General features: G+C 40.3%; 1 protein-coding gene across 20 annotated transcripts in view; it reads right to left on the bottom strand.

Moving 5' to 3' along the window:
- The window catches only part of ERC1 (ELKS/RAB6-interacting/CAST family member 1), a 503,040-nt gene that overhangs the window by 412,458 nt on the left and 64,469 nt on the right, over positions 1 to 26,113 (bottom strand). For 8 of the 20 annotated variants that reach the window (XR_012419846.1, XR_012419850.1, XR_012419847.1 and 5 more), the window contains exons 3-6: positions 21,469 to 21,543; positions 15,341 to 15,496; positions 13,387 to 13,479; positions 3,446 to 3,613 (exon numbers count right to left, since the gene is read on the bottom strand). Coding sequence is in view for 11 of the 20 variants with exons in the window: in XM_045366369.3 (XP_045222304.2) it covers positions 3,446 to 3,613; positions 13,387 to 13,479; positions 15,341 to 15,496; positions 21,469 to 21,543 (492 nt within the window). In the remaining 9 variants the exon portion in view is untranslated. The remainder of the gene's footprint in view (positions 1 to 3,445; positions 3,614 to 13,386; positions 13,480 to 15,340; positions 15,497 to 21,468; positions 21,544 to 26,113) is intronic. The other 12 variants (XR_012419854.1, XR_012419848.1, XR_012419853.1 and 9 more) reach the window with 2 other exon arrangements.

Below are 26,113 nucleotides of genomic sequence, written 5' to 3'. Positions count from 1 at the left end.
CAGGGCAACAAGAGCAAAACTCCGTCACACACACACACACAAAGAAGTAAAGTAACTCCTCTAAGGTCACACAACTAGCAAAGGTAGAGGGCTGGGTTTCAAGCCTGTGTCTGACTCCAAAACCATCCTTTTAACCACTGTATCACTAAATCCAGACCACCTCTGTGAAGGTCATCAGATTAAAAGAGACGGTTACAAAACGGGAGCAATTCCATATATACTGTACCTTGCGAACACTAGAGGGCCTCATCCCATGTACCCCGAATAGGGAAAAAAAAACAGGTCTTTTCAAATGTAACTATTTTCCTTAAAGGATTTTTAAAACTGTTCAAACTCCAGGCTAGGCACAGTGGCTCACGCCTGTAATCCCAGCACTTTGGGAGGCAGAGGAAGGAGGACTGCTTGAACTCAGGAGTCCTAGACCAGCCTAGGCAACATAGTGAGACTCTGTCTCTGCAAAAAAATTTTAAAAATTAGCCAGTGTGATGGCACATGCCTGTAAGTCCTGACTACTCAGGAGGCTGAGGCAGGAGAAGCGTTTGATCCCAGGAGTTCCAGGTTGCAATGAGCTATTAATATAATCGTGCCACTGCACTCCAGCTTGGGTGACAGAGTAAGATTCTATCTCTAAAAATAAAAATGAAAGAAAAACTCCATGATCCATGTTCTTTTTTCATACATACTTAATTTAGTAATCTGAGTGTTAGATCAAAGTCTAGGATAGTTGCAGAAAAGAAGATGAAATCAGCTAAGAGCAAATTATAGAAATACATGAAAACTTTCAAAGAGCTGGTATAAACTGCCTTTTACTGGGCTCTAACACTGGCAAGTTGCGTTGGAAAAGGTGACCCTTGTCAAGTGTCACCAGAGTAATTTTTTAAGTAATGCTAATAAATAGACATATTACATTCTTAAAATCATCCCAAATTCAGAAGTAAGCTTTCACTCTTTTATCTTTTATGATGAGATGGTTCCATTTGAGCAGTCTCCCTGGTAACTTACAGAAATAATCACTGAGACTCAGCTACTCCTGCAATGGCTAAAAACTAAAAACCATTCGTGAATGACAACAAATACAATCTATTCTCCATGGTACAAGAAACCAATCACAAGACCATCTGGGTGAGACCTGGCTAATAAGAACATTACTTGAGAGGGGTACAAAGAGAAGCATAGATTGCCAAGGGGGAAAAGTCATTTATTAGACTGTGACAAGCTTTTAAATGTTTGCATTATCATTAGCCAACTGCCTGGTTCTCCGGTTTGCACACCTGCCACCTCCACCCAAAGCTACTACAGTAGCAAACCCGGAAGTATGCCTGACCTCTAGAACCCTGGCGCCCTCTTCTGACCCTTCCGCTGTACTGCATGCACTCAAGCTACTGAAATGAAAAACTATTAATAAAGCTATTACATTTTAAAATAAAGAGTGTAATTGGATTGTTCGTAACTCAAAGGACACACGCTTGAGGGGATGGATACCCCCATTCTCCATCATTTATTTTCACACTGCATGCCTGTATTAAATATCTCACATACCCCATAAATATATACACCTACTATGTACCCACAAAAAGTTTTAAAAATAAAGCTATAAATGAATAACTTTGCAGGTAACATTATCTACATGATTTCATATTTATAATTCCCTGAATAAAACTAAGTTTAACTTAATAAAAGAAAAGGCAGATCATCTAAATACTATGTTCTCTTAACATCTCAACAGTATATGTATTAGTTGATTTTATTACAAGAATTATAAAATGATAACAATGACGAATGTGCAAAGACTTTACTATGTGCCGAACACTGGCAGTAAATAAACGAGTTTAATTCTAATAACAAACTTATGAGTTAAGTACTACTATTCTCTTCATCTTACAGATGTGAAAAGTGAAGTGTAATGAAGTTCAATACATTCCCAGGATCACGCAATTCGTAGTAAGTGGTAAAGATGAAGTCCAAACTCAGTAAACATGACTTTACAGCCAAAGCCTCAGCCACTACTGCATCTCATGATTTTATACCCAAAATATCTCTGTGATGTAGAATGGAGCTGATATCATAACAAAATGAAACATAATTAAAATAGAAAAAGTGTAAGTTAATAAGAAAAATGACAAATACGTCAGCAAAAATCTCCCATTTTTAACAAAGCCCCAAATTGTACAGATAAAAATATTATATGAAACAGTTTAGGTTCCTTCTTCATTCTTCCTTACTCTTGTCTTCTAGGACTATGATGTTTTTATTCTTTCTTTTCCTCCTGATTCTTTTTTTCCATCAAATTACGTTCTTAATTTTCTTTAAAGAAAAAAAAACTAATCTACATCATATGCCTTCTGTTTCTTCTATAAAGCAAAACTACTCTATCTACTCTTAAATTATCGATTTCACTGCGACCTTTAAAAAAATATTTATATTAAGACAGTAAATCCACATGGCATCATCAACTCTTTCTCTTTGATCATTGAAAATAAAATGGATAAGAATTGATCTGGGATTATTTAGCAACACATTAAATATCTATCTGAAGTCATATACCTATCTGAAGATGGTCAATACCTAACTGAAGTCATAGCCAATAGTCTAGATAATCTAAGATTTCTAAAAACACTGCCTGGGCATGGTGACTCATGCCTGTAATCCTAGCACTCTGGGAGGCCGAGGTGGGTAGATCAAGAGGTCAGGAGTTCAAGACCAGCCTGACCAATATGGTGAAACCACGTCTCTACTAAAAATACAAAAGTTAGCCAGGCGTGGTGGCGTGTGCCTGTAATCCCAGCTACTCAGGAGGCTAAGGCAGGAGAATCACTTGAACCCAGGAGGCAAAGGCAGTGATGAGCCGAGATCACGCCACTGCACTCCAGCGTGGGTGACAGAGCAAGACTCCATTTCAAAAAAAAAAATTTCTAAAAACACTAACTTTATTTTCAAACAGGATATGAAGACACACTGTCTAATAATCTGTGGTTTAAAATTAGACTATCTAGAACTTTAACAGATTCCAGTTTCCTATATACAGTTACTCATAATATCACAACTTAAAAACACTTAAATGTACTCCAAATACAGTGTAACCAAGCTCACTGTCATTCATGACTAGAAAATTCACCAGGGGTTGAACTGAAGCTTTTAAATCAATGATTACTCTTTAACAATTATCCTTTTATTTTTAATACTGTTAGAGTATACTTTGAAGTACAGACTTGGTGAAAGTTTAAAGAATTAAAAACATAAACTGCACCTGTTTTAACTTGTTAGATCTAAGAACAACTGAAACGAGATGGTTATATTTTAGCACAGTAACTGATCATGCTGCTAAAGAATTAATCATAACATTACTCATATTTCCCAATTCTAAACATAACAAAAACAGCACAGGTAATGCTTATGAAAAGGTGCCAAGAAATCAACTCCGCACAAACCCCCGAACTCTCTCTACCTCTGTCTGCAGGATGGCAGCCCTCTGCTCCTTGGCAGTCAAGGACTCCTTCAGCACCTCGATGTGCTGTTTGCTGTCTGAGAACTGGTTTGTGAGCGTCTCCAGCTTTGTCTGCAGGGCGAGGAGTTCTGTGTCCTTTCTGGACAGCTCCTGTTTCACCTGGCCAATCTAGAAAAGAAGTAACACACTTTAAGGAAAAAAGAAATCACACAAAAACCTCTTATCTGGCTCTTTGACAGATCTGAGTCACAAAATACGAAACTAAATGCAGCAGGAATTGTATGACAGGTCTTATTCATCTTTTTGCATCACATAATCTTGGATCTCCCCCAACCCTGTGCCAAAAAAAAACAAAAACAAAAAAACAAAAAAAAAACCTAAACTTATTCAATAGGTAAATGTCCAGTTTTCAGTTACTGTGTCTCCTAAATATTCTTTGAAACCTCTTAGAAAGGGAATGGAGGGAAAGGAATTCCAATTCAATTAGATGACTCTGAGACAGCAGTAAGCGACTGAACACCACTGTACTGATAAAATGGTTTTCATTTTTCTAGGTGAGCCCTCTTCAGAACACGATGGGTCAAATGCAGGATGAGTGTAGATATAACACAAAAGGTTTTAGAGACCTCCCAGTACTACTATTTAAAATTCAAAATCTGCTGCTACTGTGCTTATTTTTCATTGTCATCTTTTTCATTCTCAAAAGTTTGCATAAAATTCTTACCTTAAAAAGCTGCTTTTAAGGTTATACATATGTGGTTTTGTAAAATCCTATAATTTGATGTTATGTGTATTGATTAATTTCTCTCTTAACATTGAAAGTATTTTCTTTCAAACACCTTCGTTACATTCCTACTGTTTTCTAAGAATTTTTAAAAGTTTTTCTACCCTAAATGTAAGCCATGTAAACAGAAATTACATCTGCTTTTACATTATGTCTACCGCCTAACAAGGAACTAAAAAAGATACTAATTACTGGAAGTATAAATTTGACAAGTCAGTAATTTCGGTGTCACTGATGAAACAAAAAGTTATCTTTTTATTTTTAAAACCTTGAATGTATCTAAAGTATTGTAATTGTAATAATCTTAGGTACAAGGGATAAAGCTTTTGAGAACAATTTCCCATGAAGAAATAAATTTCACATTAATTAAAATTAGACATTTGAGGAGCACCAAAAATAAATTTGCTATTTAGCCTTCTGTTTCAAAAAAGATTATTTTTCTCATATGCATAAAATCTCTTCTTAGAGATATATTCATTCAACAAATATTTCTGTATGCTTACTGTATACAAAGTACCTGAGGATACTAAAAACATCAGTGGAAGGTAATTTTAAACGGTGGCTATATTCATCCTGCAAAATAGTATGTACCCAGGAGTTACCACACACCGTAACAGCGTGGAGTCTTTTATGAGATTCCTTTATCAATAAAAACAACCCATTAGTATTACTCCATTCCCTAACATACTGACTGTAACAAAAATACATCTGTTGTACGAATGAATATTTTGAGGATGTTCAAAGTGTTACCATTTTCTCAGCTAAAGAACTATGACTTAAAGATTATTCAAATTTCCAGCTACCTCCAATCATGTGATCAAAAACAAATATAAAAATCTGTTTCGTCATCATCTGCATTATTAAGTAAGCTTCAAATAATGCTATATTGACTTTAAAGACTGAGACAGAAAACATTTTAAATGAAAAGCAGGGTTTAGGCCGGGTACAGTGGCTCACGCCTGTAATCACAGCACTTGGGGAGGCCGAGGCGGGTGGATCACAAGGTCAGGAGATCAAGACCATCCTGGCCAACATGGTGAAACCCATCTCTACTAAAAATACAAAAATTAGCTGGGCGTGGTGGCGCGTGCCTGTAGTCCCAGTTACTCAGGAGGCTGAGACAGGAGAATTGCTTCAACCAGGGAGTCAGAGGTTGTAGTGAGCCGAGATCTCGCCACTGCACTCCAGCCTGGCGACAGAGCAAGACTCTGTCTCAAAAAAAAAAAGAAAGAAAGAAAAAGAAAAAAAAGAAAAGCAGAGTTTAGAAGCACAAATTTTCCTTAAAGACTGAGACAGGAAGATATTATAAAGGGGAAGTAAATATAATACAAAGCTTAGGAGCACAAGGCTTTGCAGACAATCACACATCAGAAATAAGTTAGCTATGTGTCCCTGAATAATTACTTTCCTAATCAGTTTCCTAATCAGTAATAAGGAGAAATTATACCAATGCCACTGTACTATTTATGGATTCAATAAAATAAAGTGTGAAATGTGCTTAGCCTGTTGTCTGACTCAATGCAGAAATTACTAATAGTAGCTATTTTAAAAAGGAAGTTATCAATCAACCTTCCCTCTTGACAATATATGGTTTCCATAAACCAAATTAGACCCTTTCCACCTAAATATTTCACTTTTTAATATATACTATAAAGTGGACCATAAATAGCAAATCTACCAAAGAAGCACAAGTTTGGTTTTTTAAATGCTGTATTTCAGTCTTAGCCGACAATTATTTTCCGAAGCAGTTTTTGCTGACACTTTGACAAATGTGGGCACAGCCTAGTATAAGTCAGTATAGTAAAGAACTTGTAAGCAGTATGTGGAAGAAGACTGCTTGTATAAAACCAAATCCTGCCTCTTACTGTGTTTTCCTAGGCACCATCCTGTTACCTCAGCTTCCTCGTCTATAATTTGGAGTTGATAATATGCCTAACTCAGCACGTTATAAAATGTTCATAGTAAGTGTGCAAGTCTTAGCTATTTTATTATTCAGTCATCCCTCAGTATCCATGGGTCCATGGGGGACTGGTTCCAACACACACCTTGGATACCAAAATTAATGAATGATGAAGTCCCTGATACAAAATGATGTAGAATTTGCATATAACCTATGCACATCCTCCAGTATACTTTAAATCATCTCTAGATTATTTAAAATACCTAACACGAAGATGGCCGAATAGGAGCAGCTCCCGTCTGCAACTCCCAGCGCGAGCGATACAGAAGACCGGTGATTTCTGCATTTTCAACTGAGGTACTGGGTTCATCTCACTGGGGAGTGCCGGACAATCGGAGCTGGTCAGCTGCTGCAGCCCGACCAGCGAGAGCTGAAGCAGGGCGAGGCATTGCCTCACCTGGGAAGCGCAAGGGGGAAGGGAGTCCCTTTTTCTAGCCAGGGGAACTGAGACACACAACACCTGGAAAATCGGGTAACTCCCACCCCAATACTGCGCTTTAGGAAACAGGCACACCAGGAGATCATATCCCACACCTGGCCGGGAGGGTCCCACACCCACGGAGCCTCCCTCGTTGCTAGCACAGCAGTCTGTGATCTACCGGCAAGGCAGCAGCGAGGCTGGGGGAGGGGCGCCCGCCATTGCTGAGGCTTAAGTAGGTAAACAAAGCTGCTGGGAAGCTCGAACTGGGTGGAGCTCACAGCAGCTCAAGGAAACCTGCCTGTCTCTGTAGACTCCACCTCTGGGGACAGGGCACAGTAAACTAAGACACACAGACACCTCAGCACAGACGCAAACGACTCTGTCTGACAGCTTTGAAGAGAGCAGTGGATCTCCCAACACGGAGGTTGAGATCTGAGAAGGGACAGACTCCCTGCTCAAGCGGGTCCCTGACCCCTGAGTAGCGTAACTGGGAGACATCCCCCACTAGGGGCAGTCTGACACCCCACACCTCACAGGGGGGAGTACACCCCTGAGAGGAAGCTTCCAAAGCAAGAATCAGACAGGTACACTCGCTGTTCAGAAATATTCTATCTTCTGCAACCTCTGCTGCTGATACCCAGGCAAACAGGGTCTGGAGTGGACCTCAAGCAATCTCCAACAGACCTACAGCTGAGGGTCCTGACTGTTAGAAGGAAAACTATCAAACAGGAAGGACACCTACACCAAAACCCCATCAGTACATCACCATCATCAAAGACCAGAGGCAGATAAAACCACAAAGATGGGGAAAAAGCAGGGCAGAAAAGCTGGAAATTCAAAAAATAAGAGCGCATCTCCCCCGGCAAAGGAGCGCAGCTCATCGCCAGCAACGGATCAAAGCTGGACGGAGAATGACTTTGACGAGATGAGAGAAGAAGGCTTCAGTCCATCAAATTTCTCAGAGCTAAAGGAGGAATTACGTACCCAGCGCAAAGAAACTAAAAATCTTGAAAAAAAAGTGGAAGAATTGATGGCTAGAGTAATTAATGCAGAGAAGGTCCTAAACGAAATGAAAGAGATGAAAACCATGACACGAGAAATACGTGACAAATGCACAAGCTTCAGTAACCGACTCGATCAACTGGAAGAAAGAGTATCAGCGATTGAGGATCAAATGAATGAAATGAAGCGAGAAGAGAAACCAAAAGAAAAAAGAAGAAAAAGAAATGAACAAAGCCTGCAAGAAGTATGGGATTATGTAAAAAGACCAAATCTACGTCTGATTGGAGTGCCTGAAAGTGAGGGGGAAAATGGAACCAAGTTGGAAAACACTCTTCAGGATATCATCCAGGAGAATTTCCCCAACCTAGTAGGGCAGGCCAACATTCAAATCCAGGAAATACAGAGAACGCCACAAAGATACTCCTCGAGAAGAGCAACTCCAAGACACATAATTGCCAGATTCACCAAAGTTGAAATGAAGGAAAAAATCTTAAGGGCAGCCAGAGAGAAAGGTCGGGTTACCCACAAAGGGAAGCCCATCAGACTAACAGCAGATCTCTCGGCAGAAACTCTACAAGCCAGAAGAGAGTGGGGGCCAATATTCAACATTCTTAAAGAAAAGAATTTTAAACCCAGAATTTCATATCCAGCCAAACTAAGTTTCATAAGTGAAGGAGAAATAAAATCCTTTACAGATAAGCAAATGCTTAGAGATTTTGTCACCACTAGGCCTGCCTTACAAGAGATCCTGAAGGAAGCACTAAACATGGAAAGGAACAACCGGTACCAGCCATTGCAAAAACATGCCAAAATGTAAAGACCATTGAGGCTAGGAAGAAACTGCATCAACTAATGAGCAAAATAACCAGTTAATATCATAATGGCAGGATCAAGTTCACACATAACAATCTTAACCTTAAATGTAAATGGACTAAATGCTCCAATTAAAAGACACAGACTGGCAAACTGGATAAAGAGTCAAGACCCATCAGTCTGCTGTATTCAGGAGACCCATCTCACACGCAGAGACATACATAGGCTCAAAATAAAGGGATGGAGGAAGATTTACCAAGCAAATGGAGAACAAAAAAAAGCAGGGGTTGCAATACTAGTCTCTGATAAAACAGACTTTAAACCATCAAAGATCAAAAGAGACAAAGAAGGCCATTACATAATGGTAAAGGGATCAATTCAACAGGAAGAGCTAACTATCCTAAATATATATGCACCCAATACAGGAGCACCCAGATTCATCAAGCAAGTCCTTAGAGACTTACAAAGAGACTTAGACTCCCATACAATAATAATGGGAGACTTCAACACTCCACTGTCAACATTAGACAGATCAACGAGACAGAAAGTTAACAAGGATATCCAGGAATTGAACTCATCTCTGCAGCAAGCAGACCTAATAGACATCTATAGAACTCTCCACCCCAAATCAACAGAATATACATTCTTCTCAGCACCACATCATACTTACTCCAAAATTGACCACGTAATTGGAAGTAAAGCACTCCTCAGCAAATGTACAAGAACAGAAATTATAACAAACTGTCTCTCAGACCACAGTGCAATCAAACTAGAACTCAGGACTAAGAAACTCACTCAAAACCGCTCAACTACATGGAAACTGAACAACCTGCTCCTGAATGACTACTGGGTACATAACGAAATGAAGGCAGAAATAAAGATGTTCTTGGAAACCAATGAGAACAAAGATACATCATACCAGAATCTCTGGGACACATTTAAAGCAGTGTGTAGAGGGAAATTTATAGCACTAAATGCCCACAAGAGAAAGCAGGAAAGATGTAAAATTGACACTCTAACATCGCAATTAAAAGAACTAGAGAAGCAAGAGCAAACACATTCGAAAGCTAGCAGAAGGCAAGAAATAACTAAGATCAGAGCAGAACTGAAGGAGATAGACACACAAAAAACCCTCCAAAAAATCAATGAATCCAGGAGTTGGTTTTTTGAAAAGATCAACAAAATTGACAGACCACTAGCCAGACTAATAAAGAAGAAAAGAGAGAAGAATCAAATCGACGCAATTAAAAATGATCAAGGGGATATCACCACCGACCCCACAGAAATACAAACTACCATCAGAGAATACTATAAACACCTCTACGCAAATAAACTGGAAAACCTAGAAGAAATGGATAATTTCCTGGACACTTACACTCTTCCAAGACTAAACCAGGAAGAAGTTGAATCCCTGAATAGACCAATAGCAGGCTCTGAAATTGAGGCAACAATTAATAGCCTACCAACCAAAAAAAGTCCAGGACCAGATGGATTCACAGCCGAATTCTACCAGAGGTACAAAGAGGAGTTGGTACCATTCCTTCTGAAACTATTCCAATCAATAGAAAAAGAGGGAATCCTCCCTAACTCATTTTATGAGGCCAACATCATCCTGATACCAAAGCCTGGCAGAGACACAACAAAAAAAGAGAATTTTAGACCAATATCCCTGATGAACATCGATGCAAAAATCCTCAATAAAATACTGGCAAACCGGATTCAGCAACACATCAAAAAGCTTATCCACCATGATCAAGTGGGCTTCATCCCTGGGATGCAAGGCTGGTTCAACATTCGCAAATCAATAAACATAATCCAGCATATAAACAGAACCAAAGATAAGAACCACATGATTATCTCAATTGATGCAGAAAAGGCTTTTGACAAAATTCAACAGCCCTTCATGCTAAAAACGCTCAATAAATTCGGTATTGATGGAACGTACCTCAAAATAATAAGAGCTATTTATGACAAACCCACAGCCAATATCATACTGAATGGGCAAAAACTGGAAAAATTCCCTTTGAAAACTGGCACAAGACAGGGATGCCCTCTCTCACCACTCCTATTCAACATAGTGTTGGAAGTTCTGGCTAGGGCAATCAGGCAAGAGAAAGAAATCAAGGGTATTCAGTTAGGAATAGAGGAAGTCAAATTGTCCCTGTTTGCAGATGACATGATTGTATATTTAGAAAACCCCATTGTCTCAGCCCAAAATCTCCTTAAGCTGATAAGCAACTTCAGCAAAGTCTCAGGATACAAAATTAATGTGCAAAAATCACAAGCATTCTTATACACCAGTAACAGACAAACAGAGAGCCAAATCAGGAATGAACTTCCATTCACAATTGCTTCAAAGAGAATAAAATACCTAGGAATCCAACTTACAAGGGATGTAAAGGACCTCTTCAAGGAGAACTACAAACCACTGCTCAGTGAAATCAAAGAGGACACAAACAAATGGAAGAACATACCATGCTCATGGATAGGAAGAATCAATATTGTGAAAATGGCCATACTGCCCAAGGTAATTTATAGATTCAATGCCATCCCCATCAAGCTACCAATGAATTTCTTCACAGAATTGGAAAAAACTGCTTTAAAGTTCATATGGAACCAAAAAAGAGCCCGCATCTCCAAGACAATCCTAAGTCAAAAGAACAAAGCTGGAGGCATCACGCTACCTGACTTCAAACTATACTACAAGGCTACAGTAACCAAAACAGCATGGTACTGGTACCAAAACAGAGATATAGACCAATGGAACAGAACAGAGTCCTCAGAAATAATACCACACATCTACAGCCATTTGATCTTTGACAAACCTGAGAGAAACAAGAAATGGGGAAAGGATTCCCTATTTAATAAATGGTGCTGGGAAAATTGGCTAGCCATAAGTAGAAAGCTGAAACTGGATCCTTTCCTTACTCCTTATACGAAAATTAATTCAAGATGGATTAGAGACTTAAATGTTAGACCTAATACCATAAAAATCCTAGAGGAAAACCTAGGTAGTACCATTCAGGACATAGGCATGGGCAAAGATTTCATGTCTAAAACACCAAAAGCAACGGCAGCAAAAGCCAAAATTGACAAATGGGATCTCATTAAACTAAAGAGCTTCTGCACAGCAAAAGACACTACCATCAGAGTGAACAGGCAACCTACAGAATGGGAGAAAATTTTTGCAATCTACTCATCTGACAAAGGGCTAATATCCAGAACCTACAAAGAACTCAAACAAATTTACAAGAAAAAAACAAACAACCCCATCAAAAAGTGGGCAAAGGACATGAACAGACATTTCTCAAAAGAAGACATTCATACAGCCAACAGACACATGAAAAAATGCTCATCATCACTGGCCGTCAGAGAAATGCAAATCAAAACCACAATGAGATACCATCTCACACCAGTTAGAATGGCAATCATTCAAAAGTCAGGAAACAACAGGTGCTGGAGAGGATGTGGAGAAATAGGAACACTTTTACACTGTTGGTGGGATTGTAAACTAGTTCAACCATTATGGAAAACAGTATGGCGATTCCTCAAGGATCTAGAACTAGATGTACCATATGACCCAGCCATCCCATTACTGGGTATATACCCAAAGGATTATAAATTATGCTGCTATAAAGACACATGCACACGTATGTTTATTGCAGCACTATTCACAATAGCAAAGACTTGGAATCAACCCAAATGTCCATCAGTGACAGATTGGATTAAGAAAATGTGGCACATATACACCATGGAATACTATGCAGCCATAAAAAAGGATGAGTTTGAGTCCTTTGTAGGGACTTGGATGCAGCTGGAATCCATCATTCTTAGCAAACTATCACAAGAACAGAAAACCAAACACCGCATGTTCTCACTCATAGGTGGGAACTGAACAATGAGATCACTTGGACTCAGGAAGGGGAACATCACACACCGGGGCCTATCATGGGGAGGGGGGAGGGGGGAGGGATTGCATTGGGAGTTATGCCTGATGTAAATGACGAGTTGATGGGTGCAGCACAGCAACATGGCACAAGTGTACATATGTAACAAACCTGCACGTTATGCACATGTACCCTACAACTTAAAGTATAATAATAATAAATTAATTTAAAAAAAAAAAAAAAAAAAAAAAAAAAAAAAAAAAAAAAAAAAAAAAAATAAAATACCTAACACAATGTAAATGCTATGTAAATAGTTGTCATACTATATTGTTTAGGGAATAATGACATGGGAAAAAAGTCTGTACATGTTCAGTACAGACACAACATCCATTTTTTTACCCTGAAAATTAAAAACAGTTGGTTAAATCCACAGATGCAAAATCCACAGATATGGAGGGCCAACTGCATTTATTTTATTATTACGTTCTGAATTGAAATTTTAAGTTCATCAGAATATTGAACTAGATAGGTGTAGATACCTGACATTAAGTCTCTTAGTAATTTTAATTTACTAGATAAATACTTTCTACATATCTGTCCTAAAGAAAGGAACTTTGTGGCAAAATCACTCACTGAAGACTTAAAGATAATGTCTGCATAAGAAGGTAAAGCACTTTACTCAAGAGTTTCAAATTCAAATAAATTCTAGGTGATGGGCCTAGAACAACTGCATATATTCTTGTACCTAGGAAGAAAAGAAGGCCACCATTTATATAAATCAACAATAAGGGGTTGAGGAAAAAACAGGCTTTGAAATACCATCCATAGAGTGATAAAAGCAACAATAAAGTACCAGGTATGAGGCTTCCAGAACACGTGAAGGCTCACTGCACACAAAGTGACATGTGGGTCAAGCTGGTGAACAGGAGTCAGTTAAAGAGCAGAGCAGGCTGGTTAGTGCTAGTAATGGGCAAAGCTGCCAACCACAGAGAATGAAAGGGTAAGCCACTCAGAAGCCATAGAGCTGGCAGGGTCCCACTGTGGGATCACTGCACACAAAGAGGTACATCTTACGGCAAAGACCTCAGCCTGAAGACCAGCCGCTCTCTTTTTCAGCTCCTCCCATTGAGCCTCTTTCGAACTTAGTTCCTCCTTCAGTTGTTCTACCTGTCACGACATTATTATTCTTTTTCACTTATGTGTCAACTTAGGTCTTCTTATTATTTACTTTTGAGCCAGAATGGTAACTGGAAATAACAATAACTTATACAATACAATCAAATCTGTTCCCCTCATTCCCTCTTCAAAGAGCCATAGGTAGTTTCTCTAAGTTCACAGGTTTTCTTTTCCCCACAGTGGACTGGAATGTGCTAATCAATAAACAAAAAACATAAACACAGAGATCATACTGCACTATGTTTTGTTCTCAAATTAGGGTGAAAAATCCAAACTCATCGAAAGTTGGATATGCGAGGCCAGGCGCAGCAGCTCACACCTGAAATCCCAGCACTTTGGGAGGACAAGGCAGGATGATCACTTGAGGTCAGGAGTTCGAGACCTGCCTGGCCATCATAGTGAAACTTGTCTCTACTAAAACTACAAAAATTAGCTGGGCATGGTGGCAGGCGCCTGTAATCCCACCTACTCGACAGGCTGAAGCTTGAACCTTGGAGATGGAGGTTGCAGTGAACTGAGATGATGCCACTGCACTCCAGCCTGGTCGACAAAGCATACGTCCATCTCAAAAGAAAAAAAAAAGAAATAAAGTTGGGTATGTGAGTTTTTAATTTCTAAACCTGAAATGAAATTAGTAGAAATAATTAATAATAGAGTCTGAAGGTAGAAGAGGAATATTCTGTAGACTTACATGCCAGGTATGGGCACCATGGCAAGAAGCCAGAAACTGAAGGGGAAGTGACGATTATCATTCCTTCACACTACTGGGATGTTTCAGTTTTCATTTCTGAGAACTTGGAGAATACAATTGGGAAATAAAGGGGGAAAACACTTATTTTCTGGCTAAAACTTTATAACTACAATCATAATGTTTAATTAACAACTCACAACAAAACTGGTAAATTTATCATTGTGATAAACTAAATCCTCCAACTTGCTGAAATAGTTTACAGAATCAAACTAAATGACTTTGGATACAAGGAAGGAACACTGTGACTGATTGCAAACACAGACTGATAGGTCTTGGTGTATCTCTCTGTCATTATTACGCCTGAAACGCACATGGGAAGCAATAAACCTGACAGTAAGTGGATCTTCCCCACAGGACAGGGCAGAGAAAGGGCTTTCCTTTACAGAACCGTATTTGGAGGGGAAATGGAACGTCACGTAACCCATTTCATTAAAAAGCCTCTTAGGGCTGGGCACGGTGGCTCACGCCTGTAATCCCAGCACTTTGGGAGGCTGAGTCAGGTGGATCACAGGATCAGGAGTTCGAGACCAGCCTGGCCAACATGATGAAACCCCATCTCTACCAAAAATAGAAAAAAAATTAGCCAGGCATGGTGGTATGCACCTGTAATCCCAGTTACTCAGGAGGCTGAGGCAGGAGAATCACCTGAACATGGAGGCAGAGGCTGCACTGAGCTGAGATCACACCACTGCACTCTAGCCTGGGTGACAAGAGCGAAACTCCATCTCAAGCCTCTTGGGGTTTTGACTTTTTAAATAATTCACAAGAGGTAAAGAACTTGATATTTCACATAGTGAGAAAAACTCATCTGGAAGTTTTTCGGAAGTACTAATAGATACGAAAAGTTAAACCGTGAAAATACGTATGTAGCCTCATACAGAGAATCGTCTTTATAAGTAAAGACTGGTAATAACTATCTAAGTCAGTAATTCTGACTTTAATTCTGGAGAAGTTTCATTTGAAAGAACTGTGCTAAAAGTATTTTTCCCTTAAACCTGATAAAACAGTGTAAAATACAGTTTTATCATTGTTAGAGAAGTAAAAAATATGCATCAATTTTTCAAACCCCCTTTAAGAATCAAAAGTCTCACAGGCCATTACCTTATTTTTCATAAATTTAGAATGGCTCCGATACACTTCCATTTGCTTCATTTCTTCCTCCCGTTCCTCAGTACTCAAAGCCCCATTCGATTTCAGCATCTGAATCTCCTCTTCCAGGTCTCGGAGCCCACGCTCCATAGAGGAAATTTTTGAATCCTGAAGACAAGAGAAGATTTAGTGATTGAAGTATTCACAAAAGCCCAGAAAAGCTGAATAACATGATATTTAAAGATGTTACATTTAATAAAGATAGACAAATATACAGAAAAAATGCTGTCTGACAATTGGTGCCTTGCTTCCTTTTTGTGAGACAGAGTCTCACTCTGTAGTCCAGGCTCGAATGCAGCGGCGCGATCTTAGCTCACTGCAACCTCTGCCTCCAGGTTCAAGCAGCTCTCCTGCCTCAGTCTCCCAAGTAGCTGGGATTACAAGTGTGCACTACCACGCCCAGCTAATTTTTCTATTTTTAGTAGAGACAGGGTTTCGCCATGTTGGCCAGGCTGGTCTCGAACTCCTGACTTCATGTGATCAACCTTCCTCGGACTCCCAAAGTGGTGGGCTTAAGGGCGTGAGCCACCATGCCCGGCCAGTGCCTTCTTTCTAAAATACGTCCTTTACAGCCTTTTGAGTGGGAGGATTAGTACTCATATCCACAGTATGATTTTTCCTCTATGGCTGCCTCCAGTTCTGAATCCCTTAAATTAAAGTTGAAAATAATTACTAAATTACTAAAGTAAATGCAATGAAAAACTGGTTAAAATTTCTTCGCATCAGAAATTACAAATTTCTGGTGAAAAAAATTTCCAATATTAATAGTAAAGCCTTTTCTAGTTCTAATATTTTATCATTATTTGGTGACCCCTAAAAAACATATTATGCCCCAAAGGAGGGGAAAAAAGTAAGAGTTCCAAAGATTTATACAGTAATGTGTACAGCGATATGTGCAATAATAAAAATTACCTAACATCCCATTGCAGAAAAATGAGGGAATAATTAAGTTATTTATTATGTTAGAAATCCTTATTGTCTACACTTCTCCATACATTTAAAATAATTCGTAATTTTAAAAAATCACTGTCCTTATAAATCATCATCTCTACCACAAATATCACCTTCTAACAGAACATTACTTCATATTCGATGTCTTGATTTTGTTTGTCGCAGCACCGTTTCTCCCCAGACTCCCTGACCTGCTCTGAATGACAGAAAGACTCCTGCACGGCATGAAGAGTTTTACACATCTGTAGTCGCATAGGCTTACTCACCGAAGAAACAGAGGCCTTAAAGAGCCAAAATTAAGTGCAGCTTTATTTCACTTGGAGTTTTAGAGAAACCATTCCTTTGGAAGTTATTTTGAAATTAACTTCCTTTCCTTCTTCACCTCAATGATTTCTTGATTAAGTCTCCTTAATTCTCACAGCATGAAGATAGGATAGATTAAGGTTTATCTTGAGAAAACTCCACCTAGCTACTTCAGGTTCAAGGGAGGGGAGAAGAGAGGATGTATTCCTCTGTCTTGCTCATCACATGACCTTTAAAAATATCACCACGAAAATTTTCTTTTATAAATTCACTCAAATTAAAATGTATCTGTTCAAAATCCATTGTACTGAATTAATACTATCAGCGTCATTCTATCCCTGAACCGGGATTTTTATTTACTCATGTGAAATGACTGACCTATAAGAAGTCCTACTTCAATTGCACCACCTGAAAATTTACTTTTAAGATTGCTATAAGATTTCTCTGGAAATATCGGAACACAGCCCCTTAAAAAAGACTAAAATACTAGGCATAAGCATATGACTAGCCTATAGATGAAAGAAAGTAAAAGTTAAATGTAAGTTCTCCTCTGTCATTAGCCTGAGTGGTAATGAAACTGGACCAGCTGAAAGAGTGAAGTGTATCTCCAGCAGCACTGGGGCTCCACTTAAGACAATTTAGTCCCAGGTGAGAACTCCAGCTCCGCACATCACATGGCAGCCTGTACCTGTACAGAGCTTCTAGAAAGTCTCTACAAGGCCCTTAAAAAACATTATCTATCTTCTCCCCTACCCCAAACACAGACAGAGGAAGCTTTTGACAAATTAAAAAAATACATTATCTATCTTCTCCCCTACCCCAAACACAGACAGAGGAAGCTTTTGACAAATTAAAAAAATATATTATCTATCTTCTCCCCTACGCCAAACACAGACAGAGGAAGCTTTTGACAAATTAAAAAAATATATTATCGGCCGGGCGCGGTGACTCAAGCCTGTAATCCCAGCACTTTGGGAGGCCGAGACGGGCGGATCACGAGGTCAGGAGTTCGAGACCATCCTGGCTAACACGGTGAAACCCCGTCTCTACTAAAAAATACAAAAAACTAGCCGGGCGAGGTGGCGGGCGCCTGTAGTCCCGGCTACTCGGGAGGCTGAGGCAGGAGAATGGCGTAAAAACCCGGGAGGCAGAGCTTGCAGTGAGCTGAGATCCGGCCACTGCACTCCAGCCTGGGCGACACAGCGAGACTCCGTCTCAAAAAAAAAAATATATATATATATATAATCTATCTTCTCCCCTACCCCAAACACAGACAGAGGCAGCTTTTGACAAATTAGCACCCTCACTACCAAATCATGCACCATAAAACCTTCTTCCCAAAAAGGGATCATGATTCCAGCTCGGAAAACCAGGAAGCAGGTACTGACTGACCAGAAAACTTACCAAGGAAATCAGGCCAGAAAATTAAGGCCTGATACGCTCTACTAGTTCTAGCACCAACCCAACTGGTACCAATGCTGGGTTTGAGGAGAGTCATTCCAACCAGGTTTCTTACTCCTAGAATGTGTAATATTTAAATAAATAAATTCCTTTTCACTTTACTGCTCTGTACTTCCCCAGCCCCAGCCCTTCCGTCACTGACCAACCAATCCCACTGGACTTACTGAAATCCTCTGCTCTTTGTCAAATCCCCAAATGCTCAACCTTTTTCCCATGAACTCTCTCCAGTGAAGGCCAGTAATCCCCCAACACCACAAAGGAGCAGGGGAAACGGTTGACATTCTCCCAGCTCCTCAAGGCTGTTTCCCTTTATGGAAAACTCATACTCCTCTTCACCCTCCCCTCCCCATTGCTGCCATCCAGGGACTTCTCAATCACTCCTGCCCATTTTTGGAAGTCTTTGGCACCTGGCTTACAATATCCCCTTCAATCACCACTCTTGCCATAATCCGAGGATTGCACAGAATTCCTTGACGTCCTTAATTGCAATGATCTCATCCTCCAGTCCATTTCAGCAATCCAGTTCATAGGATTGTACTCTGGATCCTATCAACACCCAGAACTCTCTTCCCCAGGCCTGTTGTACCCTCACTCTGATTATTTCCTGTTCAACCTCAAAGAGAATTCCACTTTCCTGACTTTTACATTTTCTCCCAACCTGTCAGTCCACCTGAATTTTATTCTTTCCACATCCAGGGTACAGTCCAGGCCCAACCTCCAAACTACTCTGTCATGATCACCCTCAATTCATTTGCATCCCAATCACTCTGCCTTATCTCTACCAGCAACACTCTAACCCTAGAGCAGTGCAGCAGTTCTTCCCTGTTCCTCCACTGGTAACGGAAAAACAAACAAACCTAGAGCAGTGCAGCAGTTCTTCCCTGTTCCTCCACCGGTAACGGAAAAACAAACAAACCTAGAGCAGTATAGCAGTTCTTCCCTGTTCCTCCACCGGTGACGGAAAAACAAACAAACAAACAAATAGCAGAGAAAGGGGAGGAGGAGAAACAGAAGAAGGGGGGCAAAGAAGGAAAGGCTGGAATGAGGGAAAATGGTGGGAGAAGGGATAAGAAGAGGAAAGGGAGGAAGAAGAGGAGGAGGAAGAAGAGGCGAAAGAGGAGAAGGTGAAGAAAATGGCATCACCTTGAAGATGACGGGGCTCTTTTACTTCAGTCATCTTTCTTCCCTACTTTCCCTAAAGACTATTCTAGATTTTCATAATTCTCTTAGGCGCATTCCACGTTCTCAGCAACACAGCGATTTCTGTTGTGATTTCAGCATCGCATCCTCTTGACCCCACTGGGCCACCAGAATCTTTCTCCTTCTTAGCAGAACGGCTGAAGGTTCCCACAACTTAAAATGCATCCAGTGCCACCAAGTACTACTACTACTCATCCTCATTCTGTCAAAAGGTGGTTAAACAAATAATTTTGTGAACACAGGTACATTCGTGTGTTTTATTCTTAGGTGTTAACAAGGATCAGGAAATAACATGACAGATAAACTTGTGGTGAATGTGAAAAAGGTAAACCATGCAACTGAACCATTCTAAAGACCCTTTACAAGATGATACTCAAGACTACTAATTAACTACAAAGAACCCAGAACCCACTAATTTGGAATTTGGTAAATCCTTTCCCTACCGAGAATAAAGATGTATACAATATAAAGTTTTAAGAGGAAATCATCCAAATTAAGACAACAGTTCCCATAACTACCTATTTACATAAAATTATTTATATACCATTAACTAAATATTCTTGTCATATCAACAAATATTAAATGAAGGCCCACAATGCAAAATACAGTATTGAGCTTTCCGGAGGATATGAAGAAGTAGTTGTGGGGGGAGGCCCCTAACTACACAAGCTTTTATGAGAAAGAAGATTGTTAACAAAAATAACAGCAGCAGCAGCTAGTATATGTTGAATGTTTACTATGCGCTAGGTCCCGTTCAAAGTGTTTTTACACGTTTTAACTAAACCTCAAAACGACCCACTGGATAAGTACTATTACTATCACCATTTGTTGATAAAGAAACTAAGGCATACGTGATTTGCTCTGTATCTTACAGTTGGTTAAGTGAAGCGAGATTTTGAATCCGGGGAGTTTAACTTAGAAAGCAAGCTCTTAATTACTACACTGAACAGCCTAAAGATTTCTAAATATTCATTAACTTAAGGCAGAGGTTTTCAAAGGATGGTCTGTGGGACCCTCAGGGTACCCTCAACCATTTCACAAAGTATGCATGATCAAAACTATTTTCATAATAATACTATGATGTCACTTGACCTTTCCACTGTCTGCGCTAAAGATATAAAGCAACGATGGGTAAAATTGCTAGTGCCTTAGCACAAATCAAGGCAATGCATCAAACCATACTTGTAGTCATTACATTAATATTTGTCACATCAAGTACTTGTAGGAAAAAAGTGAAAAATAAGAAATAAAATTTTTAAAAGACCACTTCACCTAAGACTGTCCTTGAAGAAGCAGTAAAAAGTATTACTTTTAATAAATCTCGGCCGGGCACAGTGGCTCATGCCTGTAATCCCAGCACTTTGGGAGGCCAAGGCAGGCGGATCACGAGGTCAGGAGATCAAGACCATTCTGGCTAACACGGTGAAACCCTGTCTCTACTAAAAATACAAAAAATTAGCCAGGCGAGGTGGCGGGCACCTTATTCCCAGCTACTTGGGAGGCTGAGGCAGGAGAATGGCGTGAACTCGGGAAGCGGAGCTTGCAGAAAGCCAAGATCGCGCCACTGCACTCCAGTCTGGGTGACAGAGTAAGACTCCGTCTCAAAAAAAAAAAAAAATAGAAAATAAAATAAATAAATCTCAACTCTGGAGTACACATACTTTTAATATATTGTGTGTGAGAAAATGGTATGAAGCTGCGCACTGAAATACGATGGTTGTCCCTAAGCACAGTACTTGTGTGTTGCTTTGAGTTGTAAGCTGAATTCAGTATTTTCTTCACGGAACACCGTTTTTACCTGAAAGAACAACTGACAAGCTATGGTTACCCAGCTTTGGTATTCGGTAGACATTTTCTTTTAAAATGAAGGAAGTGAGTCTGTCAGTTTAAGAGAATAAAGGTGTCCTGAGACCAAGGTATTTGCGAATAGCTGATTTAAAGAAATTCTGTTCCACTCTTTTTGGTCCAATTTGAATTATGGTCTACAAGTAAAAGGAAAAGAATTTGAAATTCTTTTAGGATATCATTGACATTGATTCTCACTCTCAATCTCCAAATAAGTAAAATACTATTATATGCCATTTCCTAACACTCACGCATGGAAGTTTTTGATCACTTAAAAGTATAAAGTGATTCATAAGATTCTTTACTAGATTCTCACTTACCTTCATCTCAATAACAGTTTGCAGAGCTTTTGTTTTGGCAGAATCAGGAGCGTTCTCAAACCTGCGATGCATCTCCTGTGGAAAAAAGGCAAGAAGAGATTCAGTGTCCTCCTGTTCGCTCTCATTTTTTTCAGAGAGGAGCGAGAGCCGATGTATGCAAAAGATCACTACAGCCTCATGAGACACGGACCCCTTCCGTGTTACCAACGCTTCCCCGTGAACCAGGGAATCCACAGACTGCATTCAGGCTCACTCACCCGTGCAGGCATAGGAGGATCCCTACCTCTGAACACCCAGTTACTTAAAATCAGTCACACAGACGCCAGCTACCACAACAGTTCAAACTACTGTTTCACATCCTCAGGTGGTGTGTCAGTCAGTCTTCCACATGACCCCGAGACATGTAATCGGAATTCCAAACGATCCAAAAAGGGGATGAGAAATGCTCCCTTTTAAAAGGAGAAATAATAGACACCATCACAATCAGTCTGCACTGCTGACTGCAGCTATGGAAAGCAATCTGTGTTGACAACGTCCTTTCCACAGCATCCACCCCCAGAATAACCACCACCTGGTTACCTGCGGTGACGATCTCTCTCGAGTGGTGCTACAGTTAGGAAGAAAAAGATGACACTGTGGAACAAGTTTCCTAAGTAGGTCAGGTTCAGAAAATGTCAGAAAAACATAGTGTTGTTGTTTTTTTTAACCCAAATTTTACTGAGTTCAGGATAGAAAAGGAAGGAAGGGATATATCAGAGTCTTCCAGGTTACCGAACCACCTCAGTGATTTTCTTGTCAGACTCTGCGAATGTCTCTAAATACATCAGCCAGTACTTCCCAGTACCCTGTGACCGAACCACCTCAGTGATTTTCTTGTCAGACTCTGCGAATGTCTCTAAATACATCAGCCAGTACTTCCCAGTACCCTGTGACCGAACCACCTCAGTGATTTTCTTGTCAGACTCTGCGAATGTCTCTAAATACATCAGTCAGTACTTCCCAGTACCCTGTGGACAGGCTCTTGGGAATCCAGGGAATCCAGAGATGAACGCTTTATGCTACCTCTCTCCCTACTTCCAGCTTTCACTATCCGCCTAGTTATCCCACTTTCACGTCCAATAAACATTTCAAACTCTACGTGCTCAAAACTCAACTCCTGGCCAAGTGTGATGGCTCACACCTGTAATCCCAGCACTCTGGGAGGCAGGAGGGTCCCTTTGGGCCAGGAGTTCGAGACCAGCCTGGGCAACATGGCAAGACGTCATCTCCACGCCTGATGGTGCCCCCAAACCTGCTCCGTCCTTCCTGTTACTCAGGCCAAAAGCCTATGAGTCTTCGTAATGCCTTCCTCTCGCTCTCAAGCCACAGTCAGGAAATCCAGTTACCTCTAGCTTTAAAACATACCCAAAATCCAAGCACTTCTTGCCGTCTCCACTGCCAACACCTGGAATGAACCACTAAACAAAAATACACCTTTTAATCCATGACAGCCTTCTAACTGAGCGCCCCTTATCTTCTACAGTGTATTCTTAATGGAACACTTAAAGTGACCCTTTCGAACACAAAGTTGTCCTTGTCAGTCCTCTGCTGATAACCTGCCATAGCTCCCCATTCAGCTCAAAGTAGAGCCAAAGTCCTCTCAGTAGCCTGCAAGGCCTCGTCTCTTCTCATCCCTCCCTGGGTCACCATATGCTTTAGCCCCCGGGACTCCCTGCTACTCCTCAAATATGCTGAGCATGCGCCTGATCCTTGAGGCCTTTGCACAAGCTGCTAGGGGAAGACTTCACTTCCTTCCAGTCTTGGCTCAAATGCCTTTTTTGTATTAGTATTAGGTTTAGTTGTTCTCTCGTTATGCAAGAAAATGTCCATATATTTTAGAGATGCATATTAAAGTCCGCAGAGGAAAATGACACCATGCGAGGGATTGGCTTTAAAATCTTTGGTAAAGAAAGGAGGAAAAAGAAAAAAGGATACAGGAAGGAAGTGTGGCCAAATTTTCGAAACTGGTGTATCTGAGTGATTAGTATAGGGAGATTCATTATACAGTTCTTACTGCTTTTGTGTAGGCTTGAAAACAAAATGAATGTTCAGTGTTTTCAGTATAATCTACACCTTACTTTAAAATGTAACACAGCCAAAAAAGAACGCACGTGTCCTTTCCCCTTTACTTGCTCTGCTTTTTTCCTACATACAGCACTTGCCCTCTAACATATTTTATGACTTATTGATTATATTTACTTACTATTCTCTACGAGAATGTACGCTCCACAAAGGCTAAGATCTTTGTTTCATTCATTGGCTGGTGGATCCAAAGCACCTACAACAGCAGCTGCCACTCTGGTAAGTGCTTAACAGACATTTAGGGCATGAATACTGAATGAATGAAACGGCTACCAAACGTTCGAGAATTAGCTAGAAAGGAAATATTTCAATCCCTTCCTACTCCTGTGCTGAATTTTGCGCACCTCCTGTTTCTCATACAGCATGCTACACAGCTTACATAGCTCGTCAGCACTTACCACACTGTTAGCAATAATTTTTCTTCTCTAACATACCATACTGGGAACTCTTTAAGGATGGAAACTGTCTTCTGTATTCCTCAGGCACTGTCTGATATGTAAGCAGTCATTAAAAATTACTTCTCCTCCCTATCTGTTCCTCTTTTGTTAGATGAAGGAATGAATGATAAATGGATGAATGATCAGCCAGTTTCTATCCTCACCTCTCTGCTGAACCACATACTCTAAAATAGCAAATAAAAAACCTCCTTGTTTCTAAACCTAATAGCTATTGTCAGTTCACCTTCTTTGCAAACTCTAGCTGGTACCGGAAAAAAAAAAAAAAAAAATTAACCACAGAGTTAAAGAAGGAACGTCTGTCTTTAAAGTTTTCAAGTGGCTTCCATTAAAGAATTATCCCAGCTCTAAATTCTTATTCCCCCTCTTTTCCTTTCCTACCTGCAGACGTTTTCTAAATTCCTGTCCTCGGAACATCTGGATTCTATAGCCTGAATCCAAAGCCTTCACTAATCCACAGAGCAACTTTATGTGAATTTTTAAAAAAGGAACCCTTCTTGGGTAGACGCGACATCACCACGAAGCACAGGCTGAATTTTAGGGGAAGCTCTTGTTTGTGAACAACCCACACAAATAACCATCCAAAAGAGCCCTTCCCTAATCCTGTGGTTTCAACTATTACCTTTTCACATATACCCCACAAAATCTATTTCATCTATTTATCTCGCACTGTGGCAGGCATCCATCACTCTTTCCTGCCGTGTGATAGCTGACCTCCTTAGTCTGTGTGGGAACTCCACATTTTAAGGCAGAGTCTACTTCCCACAACAGAAACTGAAAATGCCACATACTTGCTGCCCAGCCTTTCTTGTAATTAAAGCCCAGCTACGTGACCTAATCACCTCAATCAGACTCATTCATCACGTACTTTAAAACAGACTCTTGTGACATGAAGAAGCCGGGACGTGAATATTTACAGACAATTCCAGCAATGGGTGGCAGAGGCAGCAGCCCCCTCAGGCTTCCGGACACACCAACAGCGGGGGCTCCAGCGGAGGTGAGCAGTGTTAGTGATGACAGCGTAACACACTAACATGCCTGTGCCACGCAGCACTGTCATCACTAAACCAACAGAGGAGTAGGATTGATTCGAGGCATTATTCTTGTCTACATAACTTCTGAGCCCGGTTCTAGTCCTCCCAGAGGCTCTGGGACCTATGTATTTATCCCATTGGTGCACTCCAGGAACAATGCTTTGGAGATATAATAATGAGAAATAACATATTTGGTGTGTTTTATCATGGAAGCTTTAATAGGAAAAATAGAGTTTAATCAAATAATCATCGGCATAATTCATCAGGGTCACTGACGACCTCCATGTTGCTGCCACCACGATGTATCCTTAGTCACTGTGCCTGATCTATCAGCGGCGTTTTACACAACCGCTCAGTCCCTCTTCCTTATTCTACTCTCTTCCCTTGGCTTTCAAGATATGGCACTCTAAGCTTTTCCTCCTATCTTACTGTTTTTTTTTCTTCCCAACTCCTCAGGAGTGTCCCAAGCGTCCGTTCTTTGTAGTCTTCTCTTCTCCACCTACACTCATTCCCTTGGTATTCACCGTTCAGTATCATGCACATACTGAAAACTCCCAAGTGTTTACTCCCTACTGAAATCCACACTTGTATGTACCTTTGCTGTACTGGCATATCGACTATCTGCCCCACTGTTAACATCGACAAGTGACCTCCTGGCCTTCCCCTCTCAACTTGCTTCACTCATTGTGCCTTGATTCATGGTGTGCATCCAGCCAGTTGTTCAAGCCAAAACCATAGGAGTCTCTTTTTTTCTTGCGCCTATATCCAATTCATCAGGAAATCCTGCTCTTCCCATTTTCAAAATATATCCTGAAAATTACCACCTCCACCGTCACACTGCCACTATTATCTTTTGCCTGGATTACACCAACAGTCTCCCAAATCTATCTCACCATTCAAAATAGAGTATCCAGAGTGATCTTTTTAAAACAGAAGTCAAAACATGCTTGCAATTATCAAAAGCTTCTCGTTTTACTCACAGTAAAAGTCACAGTCCTTATGCTGACCTAGAAGGCTCTACATGATCCGGCCCTA

This window comes from Macaca fascicularis, chromosome 11 (genome assembly GCF_037993035.2).
Source record: "Macaca fascicularis isolate 582-1 chromosome 11, T2T-MFA8v1.1".
Classification (NCBI taxonomy): domain Eukaryota; kingdom Metazoa; phylum Chordata; class Mammalia; order Primates; family Cercopithecidae; genus Macaca; species Macaca fascicularis.
The sequence above is the reverse complement of the archived record's forward strand: the minus strand, read 5'-3'. Positions and strand labels throughout refer to the sequence as shown.